This window comes from Rana temporaria, chromosome 1 (assembly GCF_905171775.1).
Source record: "Rana temporaria chromosome 1, aRanTem1.1, whole genome shotgun sequence".
NCBI lineage: Eukaryota > Metazoa > Chordata > Amphibia > Anura > Ranidae > Rana > Rana temporaria.
Window position 1 is genome coordinate 95732576 of NC_053489.1, and position 12310 is coordinate 95744885.

Below are 12310 nucleotides of genomic sequence, written 5' to 3' on the forward strand. Positions count from 1 at the left end.
TATGGTTTAAAAATTCCACACATCCGTCAACCTCACTTTCTGTTCAATCCAGACCAAATCCCGGTTTCCTAATTTTCGACTATTTAAAGGGGATGCCTTGAAATCCCTCTGTCTGGTGTTAGGCTTTGTGGTCATGCTTTATTAGTTCATGTGAGGTGCCATATTGCAAGAGTTGTTCTGGTGAGCAATTTTCTTATTGAATAAAGCATTTTTATTTGATTTTATTGCACTATTGTAGTGGTTTCTTTTTTACATGATGTGTAGTAACCTATCCTATGGAGCTTATGTGGCATGCTGACCTGTGAATATTGGAGTAACATCGTGGGGATATTTCTATGAGCGTGTATTGCCCATCTATGTCAGGGATGTCTGTCTGGTGAGTCAGATTGGATTGGGAGAGAATGGATCATACTGAAGTCACAAGTGGTGTCATTATTCGGTGTAAGATGATTATTACTCTTTTCACTTATTTGTAGTCCTTTCTCTACACAATTTTTTGGACTGTGCACGTTGCCAGCACTGTTATTTTTATTTTATTCATCTATGGACCTTTATAATGTTTTTTTTTTAGGAGTATTTTATTTTTAGTATTTATTAATCGACATGTCACAGCGCTACTGTTAATTGAACATTGAGGTGTTTGGTTGCACGCAACACATTTTAAAATGTTATAAAGCCAGTAAAAAAATAAAAAAAAAATAATATATATTATATTTATATATATATATATATATATATATATATATATATATATATATATATATATATATATATATATATATATATATATATATATATATATATATATATATATATATATATATATATATATATATATATATATATATATATATATATATATATATATATAATTAATAATAATAATAATAATAATAATAATAAGTAGCTCTTGTTTTGTGAAAGGAATGGACCCGTGGTATAGGTAAAGTTGAGGTTTTATTTAAAGCTATTCCGTCACCAAAAAAAAAAAAGTTCCTAAAGATGTCCTCACTCCTATGTCAAAATCTTAGCTGTTGTATCGGGCAAAGCTCCAGCACCTCTGTCAACCAGACTGGCCCCCACTTGCTTTTGATGGACTTACTCTTAATAGGAATGTGCATAAGGCAGTATGGGGTGGGTGATCTTAGAAACACCACCATAAAGTTTTGCTTGGAGTTTGACTGAAGAAGCAAAAACTGCAGGCAGTTCTCTCCCATAAGGTGCCTGTTCTCCAGCTATTTATTTTTATTCAGCATTTTGCAAAAAGTATCAGGGAAAAAACAACAATATCTGCAATTGTGGTTTTTGCAGCAGTTGAAAAGAACTGAGGGTACTCTCGAAAGCTTATTTCATCACGGAAGCCCCAATAATATAAGAGTTCAGCATATGATTCAACCTGCTAGTAACTATGAACATTTATAAAGACTTTCCGAAAAGTAATAAAAACAAGTACTCATAATATCAGCTTAAATTTTATACTGTACCTGAATGCTCCATAAAGTGGTCTGTACCAGCAAACAAATGAGCAGGGAGAGAAAAGCAAAAACCACAGGATTGCCAACCCAAAGTCAACCCCTCGGCTTGTATCAACGCAGAACCAGGCCAGGCAACCAAAAATATTTACAAAAAGGGTGACTGTATGAACTGTAGAAAGAAAAAAGGCAAAGAAAAAAGTCAAATTGACCATGCTGGAAGTCAGACCAACATGTGAAAAGCAGTACAACACGGAATAAAGCAATTACAGTATAATATATAATACCAACATACCAAAGCCGAGTATTAGGCCTTAACACAAAAACCACAGCCTATTTTGGTGATTATTTTACAGAAATACAGTGGATATAAAAAGTCTATATGTCCATGTTAAATTGTCAGGTTTCGTGATGTAAAAATAAATGAGAAAAAAGAAAAAGCATTTTAGAACTTTTTCGACCTTTAGACCCCTTTCACACTGGAGCGGTTTGCAGGCGCGAAAAAAAAAAGTCCTGCTAGCTGCATCTTTGGAGCAGCGAAGGAGCGGTGTGTATACCGCTCCTGCCCATTGAAAGCAATGGGACACTGCGGCAAAGCGCCTCTGGTTTTTAACACTTTTTCTCGCCACTAGCGGGGGTCAAACCGCCCCGCTAGCGGCCAAATAGCGCAGCAAAATTAGCAGTAAAGTAAAAAAAATTACCGCCACGCACCTCCCGCCCCAGTGTGAAAGGGGCCTTAATGTGACCTATAAAACTGTACAACTCAGTTGAAAAACAAAACTAAAATCTTTTACGTCAAAGGACAGTAGAACAAAAAAAATTGAAAAAAAAAGAAGAATATGGTTGCATAAGTGTGCACACCCTTAAACGAATGCCTTGTTTAAGCACCTTTTGATTCTATTACAGCACTCTGTCTTTTTGGGTACGAGTCTCTCGGGAATGTTTGCCCACTTTTCTTCGCAAAACCACTCCAAATCTGTCAGATTGTGAGGGCATCCTCCTGTGCACAGCGCTCTTCAGATAACCCCACAGATTTTCAATTGGATTCGAGTCTGGGCTCTGACTGGGCCATTCCAAAACTTTAGGCTTCTTCTGGTGAAGCCATTCCTTTGGATGTATGCTTTGGGTCATTGTCATGCTGAAAGATGAAGTTCCTGTTGCTCTTTCTAGTAGAAGCCTGAAGGTTTTGTCCCCAATATTGACTGGTATTTGGAACTGTTCATAATTCCCTCTACCTTGACTAAGGCCCCTGTTCCAGCTGAAGAAAAAACAGCCCCAAAGCATGATGCTGCCACCACCATGCTTCAATGTGGGTATGGTGTTCTTTTGGTGATGTGCCGTGATGTTTTTGCGCCAAACATATCTTTTAGAATTATGGCCAAAAACTTCACCCTTGGTTTCATCAAACCATAACACATTTTCCCTCATGCTTTTGAGAGACTGCAGATGTGTTTATGCAAAATTAAGCCGGGCTTGGATGTTTTTCTACGTAAGAAAAGGCTTCCATCTTGCCACTCTACCCATTAGCCCAGACATATGAAGAATACGGGAGATTGTTGTCACATGTACCACACAGCCAGTACTTGCTAGATATTCCTGCAGCTCCTTTAATGTTTCTGTAGGCCTCCTGGCAGCCTCCCTGACCAGTTTTCTTCTCGTCACCAGTTTTGGAGGAATGTCCAGTCCTTGGTATTGTCACTATTGTGTCATATTGTCTCCACTTGGATTGTCTTCAATGTGTTCCAATGGTACATCTAATGCCTTGGAAATTCTTTTGTACCTTTCTCCTGACTGATACCTTTTAACAATGAGATCCCTCTGATGCTTTGGAAGCTCTCTGCGGACCATGGCTTTTGCTGTAGGATGCGACTAAGAAAATTTCAGGAAAGACGACCTAGAACAGCTGAAATTTGGTGTGTTTAACCAAATCAATACAGGGCAGTTGCGCACCTTCCTGCCCAAACCATTTTTCAGCTTTCAGCGCTGTCGCACTTTGAATGACAATTGCCCGCTCATGCTACACTGTACCCAAACAAATTTTTTTATAATTTTGTTCACACAAATATAGCTTTCTTTTGGTGGTATTTGATCACCTCTGCGTTTTTTTTTTTTTTTGTGCAATTAAAAAAAAAAAAAAAAAAGACCGAAAAGTTTGAAAAAAAAAATACGTTTTTCTTTTTTTCTGTTTTTTTTTGTAAATAAGTACTTGAATTACAGGCACTGATATGGCGGTACTGATGGGCAGCACCGTTGGTCACTGATAGGCGGTGCTGGTATGCGGCACTGATGGGTACTTGTGGGTGGCGTAGATGGGCACTGAGAGGTGGCACTGATGGCATTGCTGGGCATCACTTGTTTATTTACTAATTTTTGCCAGTCAGTGCCCATTTGTGGGCACTTATTGGCATCTATTGTGCTTATTTGTTTACATGTGGATGGCCATGGCAGGTGTACCTAACCATCCACATGTTGCCCCCTTCCCTGGTGGTCCTGGCGGCTTCCCTGGTGGTCCAGTGTGGGCATCCGAGGGGGGGCTGCGCTGATAAACAATCAGCGCGAACCCCCCTGTCAGGAGAGTTGTAGATCGGCTCTCCTCTACTTACGTCTGTCAGACGAGTGAGGAAGAGCCAATGAACGGCTCTTCCTGTTTACATTGTGATCAGCCATGATTGGACATGGCTGATCACGTGGTAAAGAGCCTCCGCTGGAGGCTCTTTACCGAGATCAGAAATGCAGGGTGTCAGGCTGACACCCCGCATCACCGATGGCCGGGCGCGCGACGGCATTTTATCCTGCTGGACGTCAATAGACGTCCAGTCAGGATAACAGAACCACTTCCCGGAAACCAATTTACTATTGACCGAGCGGGAAGTGGTTAATCAGAGGCACTTTAAATAATGGCAGGTGTGTACAGACTCTTATTTAACATGAGTTTGAATGCGATTGCTTAATTCTTAACACAGCTACATCCTCAGTTATAAGAGGGTGTTCACAATTATGCAGCCACATTATTTTAGTTTTCCCACAGTTGTTTGAACAGTACAAAGACTAAGAGGGGCAAGATTATGCATTGTGAGCCAGTCAGGCTTAAAGCAGATCTAAACCCAAAAGAAAAACAATGTAATATGCAGGTTATTAGTCCTTAGATGTCATGGATAAATTTGTTTTCACTTTTTAGGCTACTAACAAATTTAGCAAGTGAAGATAATATACTGTATGTTTATATGGCAAGACATGCAGTGCCCTCATCTCTATTATGTAAGCCAGTGTTTCCCAACCTATTTCCATTTAGGGTGTCTTGAGACACCCCAGTCTAAGGCTTGGTTCACATTACTGCGTGTCGGGGAAGGTGCGCAAAAAAAACGCACACGCCCGACACGCAAAAACACTGCTGTTTGGAAGACTCACAGGAGTGTCATCAATTCTTATTGGTACCCCCATGCATTGGCAAACGCAGCACATTTTCAGTGCAGCGCAATTTAAAAAAAAAAAAGCCAAGGACTGAGGAAGCCGCCTACCCCTTCCACTGCTTTTATTTCACGGTCCTGACCAAGATCCTGCTGTGGCAATGTACAGTTCATTTGGGGAACAGGAGCCATCTCATTTGCCAGCCTCTCAACCAAGATGCCGGGGTCCAATTGACAACCTCAAATGACACCCCAGGGTGTCGCACCACCTCAATTGAGAAAGGCTAGTGTAAGCTGTTAGTCTCATTAATATACCATGTAAGGGAGAAAAAACACAAGACTAGGGGAAGTTTGCCCCCCGCCACATTGGCGCTATCAGAAACGATAGACAAGCTGTTACTGCAGACTATAGTAAGCAAAGGTATTGAGCACTCTGTTTTATTACTGTGCCTTTCTCACTTCTTGTTATGTTGTCTTTATCTGCAACCTTTCTTTTTTTATTTTTTTTTGGAAGACTGAGTTATGTATGTTCTAACTTTTTGATCAATAAAATTGTTATTGGAAAAAAAAAAAATATTGGTGATGTATTCAAGATATGAAGCCATCTTATGTTTTTGTATGAATCTGTTGTGCTCACAGTGCAATAGTGAATGACATTTTGGTCCAAATTAAAGCTGTAGTAAACTCAGCTTAAGTTGTACCTACAGGTAAGCCAATAATAAAGCTTACCTGTAGGTACAGTGAACATCTCCTACATGCACCATTTAGGAGATATTTAGATGTCACCAGCCTATGTGCAATGCACTCTGAATGGACAGGAATGACATCACGGCTCTGCCATTCAAACGGTCGGAAGGAAGACTGAGTGAAGATGGAATCCCTGTCACCGGTGACAGCACACTGCTGGAGGGATCGGTTTTACAGGCAAGTCCTTTATAATGTGCTAGTAATCAGTGCATATTGGCACATTACTACATCCAAATGATTCTACAAGCTCAATAATTATTTTTTGAAAATAACAAACCTGGTATACCCGCCTTCTCTGGTCCCCGGCCAACACTCCTGGCTTTTCCCCTCCCCATCGAGTGTCTCCATAGCAAGCTGGACTCAACGTGAAGGCACTGAAGCGTGCTTGCTCCCGAGCGGCCCTGTGTGTCCACATGGAGCATGGCTCAGCCCCACCCCTTGCTCCCTCTTCACTGGCTGTGATAGATACCAATGTCTGCTGTGTCTGAGTCAATGAGAGAAGGAGGCGCTGCTCTCGTGCACATCGTTGGACCAAGATTGGGCTCATGCAAGTATTTTGCAGAAGGTTTGCATTAAGTTAAACATTCTTCTGCCTTTAGAACCACTTTAACTTGCAGGGGATACATTTATTTATTTTTGGGTCACAGCGTGTCCAATTCAGCATCACCTGTCTTGTTATACTTTCATAATTATGGGCCATAAAACGTATGGAAATTATTTTATCTTTAAGCATTTTGCCTCTATGAACCTGCAATTAAATTGTGACCTCCAGCTTTCTCTGCAGTGTATAAAAAGCTGAGCGTAAGGTGCAGAACAGAGAGCATTGATTTGCTTCCACTTGAGTGAAACTTGCAAAAGTGCAAAAAACAATATGCCTCCCAGACAGGAAATCAGGAAACCAATGGTAAAAGTTTACAGCTCCAGTCAGTTCTCTGCTATTCTATCGCAATACTACACAAATTTACCGATTGCTTACTCACATGAACCTCACCCCTCGCATATGGATTGTACTAGGGGAAAACCATAAATGATTGTACATAATGGACACGACAGCCCATGTTTTCATGCTATACTTACACATCCACAGGTAGTACATAATCTTCACAGTCTTCTGAAATTCCACAGGAATATCCACTGAGAAGTCTTGGTAAAAACATGGACCGACTGGGAAGTTTGTAGGAAGTGGTGGCCAATTATTCTTTCTTCCTATAAGATGAAAATGGTTATTATGTGATTATAGACAAAGAAGCAACAATCTAGCCAACTGCTAAATACACAGGTAAAGTAGAGCTTACATTTTAAGAACATTTTGTAAAATGTTCCCACCTGACCATCCTGAAAATGCAAAATAAGAATGTGTACCTCTAATTAATAAACACTGACTTCAGCTTCTATAAGTTTTAAAATCAGCTTTTAATGAGATTGCACAGTGCAGTACAACACCTTCACAGGCTTCCCTTTGGCTGGCCATACATTAGCTTAGGACTCCAGTATGGATATATGGGCAGGCCCTAAAAGTGTTCCGCTAGTTTTACAATTCACTCTGAAACTTTAGTTTTGAGAGTAAGGATAACATTTGGGAGTATTAAAATGGATTTCAGTTTTTTTTTCTTGCTTTCTCTACCTCGATTGCTTCTCTGTTCATCCTGATGACGAAAGAAAATTCCTGGATCGCCGCACTCCTCAAAAAACAATGTCTTTATTCAAAACATGAAAAAACAACAAAAATTCATATGGAAAAAACAGCCAAAATTCATGCAGTCAAACAAGAAGTGGACTAGGAAAAAAGAGCTGACATGTTTCGCATCATGTGATGCTTACTCGTAGCTACGTTTTGTTGTTTTTTCATGTTTTGAATAAAGACATAGTTTTTGAGGACTGTGGCGATCCAGGATTTTTCTTTCATCCCATGCTAATTGAGCACAGCCAGCACCCTCTTGGTTTGTTGGGACGGAAGCAACGGGGATTAATTGTTTCATAGAGCGGTATACTTTTCTTCATCCTGATGACCTTTGTTACCAAGAGAGAAAGGGAGAAGCAATCCAAAATGTAGCAATTGTCTGCGAAAACCTAATGGAGACACCTCTTCTGTTGACAAGTGTCTAAGGCTGGCCATAGACAGTGCACATTTCTTTCCTACAGCAAAGGGTTGCAGTTAAGAAATTTGCACGATTTCCCCATCAACACAGACAGTGCTAACAAGGGAATCCCTCCTGCTGACACATTCTCTGGGGGCAGTGTAAGCTGTCCCTGCCAGGGGAAGACAGTGATTATAGCAGCTACTAGCGAGTAAAATGCGGCAGTTGATCAACTTAGTAAATTCAGCCTGACGACACATGGTTCAAATCTTGGCAGATTTCTGCTGAATCGGCCGGGATTCGAACGGTCTATGGCCAACCTAAGAGTGAATTTTCCTTCTCACTTTTTGTTGTCTCTCCATACAAAGACAGCATTTAAAAGCAAAATACACACACAAAAAGTGAAATGATTTTAATCATTTCCCACTTTATCCAAATATGCACCCCCTATGGGGGAAAGGGATTGTGTCCTGAATGTTACACATAACTGTACATTCCTTTGCAACATTCCCGTGAGATCACAACAGCTTCACCAAGTACTCCCAGAGGGCAGGACCCTGATTATCTAGACCAGGGTTCGACAAATTCCGGGAGCCAGGTCGCCGTTGCGCCTACAATTATCGACCAGGAGCTGGGGGTATCCTGTGCGCGTCGAACACCCCCCCCCCCCTCACTTGCACTTTTGTAGTGCCGCGATGGCTGTTAATTGAGGCCGCGGCTTTGCAGCCTATGCTTCCTAGGGGACTGGAGCGAGCGGGGGCGGGCCGCCCCAGGTGACACCCACTGCGGGGGTGTCAGTCCAGCGGTGCCCCTCCCGCGACTGAAGACAGTGCTGCGGGTTTAGGCAGCGGCAGCATGGAGTGGTCACATCCTGTAGAGCCCGAGGTAGTGGCTTTGCAGAGGGTATTGCGAGCTGCACCCGAGCCAGTCGGCACACCCGGGACCCGGCGCAACATCACATTTTGTCCTCTCCGTGGTTGCAGCTCTGATCAGTCTCTGCAGTGGCTTTTATAGCCGTGCAGAGAGTGAAGCCGCCTCCCCTCCTCTGTTATGTCTACACAGTGCTGTGCTATGCAGGAGGAGGGGGAGGCGGCTTCACTCTCTGCTCGGCTATGACAGCAGCTGCCGAGACTGATCAGAGCCAAGAGTCCGCGCTACCACAAAGAGAATGGGATCATCATGGCGCCGGGTCCCGGGTCTGCCGACTGGCTCAGGTGCGGCTCGCATTACCCCTCCCCCTGCAAAGCCACTACCTCGTTCTCTTCATGTGTGGTCTGAAGGGAAGGGTCTGTCATGGCGCCGGGTGCCTGTGTGCTGACTGGTTCAGATGCAATACCCCTCCCCCTGCAAAGCCACTACTACTGTACTGTGGGGTGTCTGTATTGTTAGGGGGGTCTGTACTGTATGGGGTTGCTTGTATTGTTGGGGGGTCTGTATTGATAGGGGGGTCTGTACTGTAGGGTCCAGAGGTGCAGGGTGCTGTGTAATGTAAAGGAATCCAGAGGTGCTGTAAAATGCAAAGGGGTCTAGAGGTACAAGCGCTGTGTAATGTAAAGGGGTCCAGAGGTGAAGGGTGCTGTGTAATGTAAAGGAATCCAGAGGTGCTGTAAAATGCAAAGGGGTCTAGAGGTGCAGTGTAATGTAAAGGGGTCCAGAGGTACAAGCGCTGTGTAATGTAAAGGGGTCCAAAGGTGCAGGGTGCTGTGTAATGTAAAGGGTCCAGAGGTACAAGCGCTGTGTAATGTAAAGAGGTCCAGAGGTACAAGCGCTGTGTAATGTAAAGAGGTCCAGAGGTACAAGCGCTGTGTAATGTAAAGAGGTCCAGAGGTGCAGGGTGCTGTGTAATGTAAAGGGGTCCAGAGGTGCAGGGTGCTCTGTAATGTAAAGGGGTCCAGAGGTGCAGGGTGCTCTGTAATGTAAAGAGAGCCAGAGGTGTAGGGTGCTGTGTAATGTAAAGGGGTCCGGAGGTGCAGGGTGCTGTAAAATGCAAAGGGGTCTAGAGGTGCTGTGCAATGTAAAGTGGTCCAGGGGTGTTCACTTCTGCGCGCGAGCTTGGCAGGATGGGGCGCGTTTTCTGGCTCCTAACTTTTTTTAGCTGGCTCCTAGACTCCAAGCAAATTTGTCAAACCCTGATCTAGACTCACAGGAAGTAATTTGAATACTGCTGGACATGGAAGAAGCCTGACGCCAAATCACAGGGCAATGAATCGGTAGAGGGGGGTTGCCGCATCAGAGATAGGATGAGTACTGATTTTTTTTTTCCAGGACATTGCTTAAAAAAATAAAAAAAATAAAAGATGGAGTTGGACTTCAGGAAATCCAGACCGCATTGTTTATTAGAAATACAAATGATGTGATAGTCCCTCCTTCTAAAGAAATCGATGACAACATGACACAGACTCACCACCAGATTGGTTTAGGCTCTGGATTTCCCGTTCCCTGCGATCCAATTCTGCCGCTTTCCTCTCCAACTCCTCTTGTCTCTTCAGAAGTTCAGCTTGGGCCAGAGCATGTTCCTAAAAATAAATTCAACATTACACGTAAATCGTAGATAATCAGGATTTGACAGATTTATCTTGGAAAGTTATTCCAACTGCAAAGTAAAAGGTATACTAACTTTTGCAATTTGAGTATATGCTGGAGGCTCTTCTGTAGGCTTCATTATAGCTGGCTGTGTGCTGGGGGCCGCCGTTGGCATTTTTACTTTTTCTGGTGGAGGCTTAAAAAAAAAAAAAAAAAAAAAGGAATAGTCAAATGCAATATTCAACGTTCTATACAACCTGCTGTGCAAATAAAAGGCTTCAAATAAGACATAACCCTGTCCTCTGAATCCATGCACACTACAGATGGGCAGACTTGTCATAATTCAAAACATTTCAGCTGCACTACATGTGCACCCACTCTGCACAGTACAGTGGAGATCCTGTCTACCTCTATACTTACAGAAAAACTAAAATCTATGGAGGGGATCAAGGCATGAGCAGCAATAAAGATTGGCAAGTCCTAATTGTATTAAGAGGGGCCCTATTCTGGTGCAGGCTACAAATATATGCAGGACTTTTCAATATACCTGGCAGAATGCAGAGGACAAGGGCTGCAGGGGGTATACGTTTTATGGTGCAAACATGTGCTTTTAGCACCAATATCTCTGCACCCAAGTTTGCAGCATAGCTTATGGGCTGCACAAATTAGAACAGAGGTTCCAAACTCCAGAGATTGGCTCCCACAGTCTCTGAAAATATATGTCTGGGATTGCTTATTTCCTTTAAAGGGATTTTCAAGTTAAATGTATTGAGAAATTGGATGAAATAGTCTCTGGCAATGGATAAAGAGGTCTCAACCCAGTAGTGTTTGCCAATAGATTATTGCGCAAACAGTCCTGAATATTGGAGCAGGCTGGCTCAGTTCTAAACGGGAAGAGAAGCCATAGCAGAACCAGGATTTGTAACCATTGAAATGCATTTTGGTGCCTACACTTCAGCAGTATCAATAATATGAACATTTAAAAGGATAAGTTAATCTTTGGGCACACGTTCCACCCCTTTTTAGGGTGGAACTTCTATTCTTTTAAATAGTGACTGCCGTCACCATTAAAAAAAAAAAAGTGCGGCTGTGCTGGGCCCCGCCTGCCCACATCATTCATTCACATGGTTCTGTGAATGGAAAATTACAAGTATTGACAGCCTTTGCTGCCATTGGATTGTAGTTTCAATGAACTACCACTGTTGAGCGTTCTGGTAGTTCATGGTCTTGTCTGTGTATATCTGCCTGGACGAGATACAAGCAGACAGATATACTGAAAAGTCTGCAGGAGTCCTGCATAGCACCCGCAATCTGCGGATCACTGGTGCAATGCTTTACAGGCTCAAAAGTAAAAAAAAAAAAAAAAAAACATTTTTTTACCTGCAAAAAGATGTGTGTTTATTATATTATTATTATTATTATTATTATTATATTATTATATATACCAGAGCACTTTTTGCGATTTGGCACTGTCACTTTAACTGACAATTGCGCGTTCGTGCGACGTGGCTCCTGAACAAAAATGGCATCCTTTTTTTCCCCACAAATAGAGCTTTCTTTTGGTGGCATTTGATCACCTCTGCGATCTTTAGTTTTTGCGCTATAAACAAAAATAGAGTGACAATTTTGAAAAAAAATAATATTTTTAACTTTTTGCTATAATAAATATCCCCCAAAAATATATATAAAAAAATGTTTTCCTCAGTTTAGGCCGATACGTATTCTTCCACATATTTTTCGGGAAAAAAAAAAAGTCGCAATAAGCGTTTATTGATTGGTCTGCGCAAAAGTTATAGCGTTTACAAAAATAGGGGGTATTTTTACGGCATTTTTATTAATATTTTTTTTTTTACTAGTAATGGCAGCGATCAGCATTTTTTTTCGGTACTGCGACATTATGGCGGACACTTGACACATTTTTGGGACCATTGGCATTTTTATAGCAATCAGTGCTATAAAAATGCATTGGATTACTATAACAATGCCACTGGCAGTGAAGGGGTTAACACTAGGGGGCGGGGAAGGGGTTAAGTATGTTCCCTGGGTGTGTTCTAACTGTGGGAGGGGTGGCCTCACTAGGTGA

General features: G+C 42.1%; 1 protein-coding gene across 3 annotated transcripts in view; it reads right to left on the bottom strand.

Annotated features, from left to right (window-relative positions):
- SCAMP1 (secretory carrier membrane protein 1) overlaps positions 1-12310 on the bottom strand; it is a 58101-nt gene that overhangs the window by 15876 nt on the left and 29915 nt on the right. For all 3 annotated transcript variants that reach the window (XM_040340773.1, XM_040340782.1, XM_040340791.1), the window contains exons 3-6: positions 10322-10423; positions 10109-10220; positions 6704-6832; positions 1485-1644 (exon numbers count right to left, since the gene is read on the bottom strand). In XM_040340773.1, coding sequence (XP_040196707.1) covers positions 1485-1644; positions 6704-6832; positions 10109-10220; positions 10322-10423 — 503 coding nt within the window. The remainder of the gene's footprint in view (positions 1-1484; positions 1645-6703; positions 6833-10108; positions 10221-10321; positions 10424-12310) is intronic.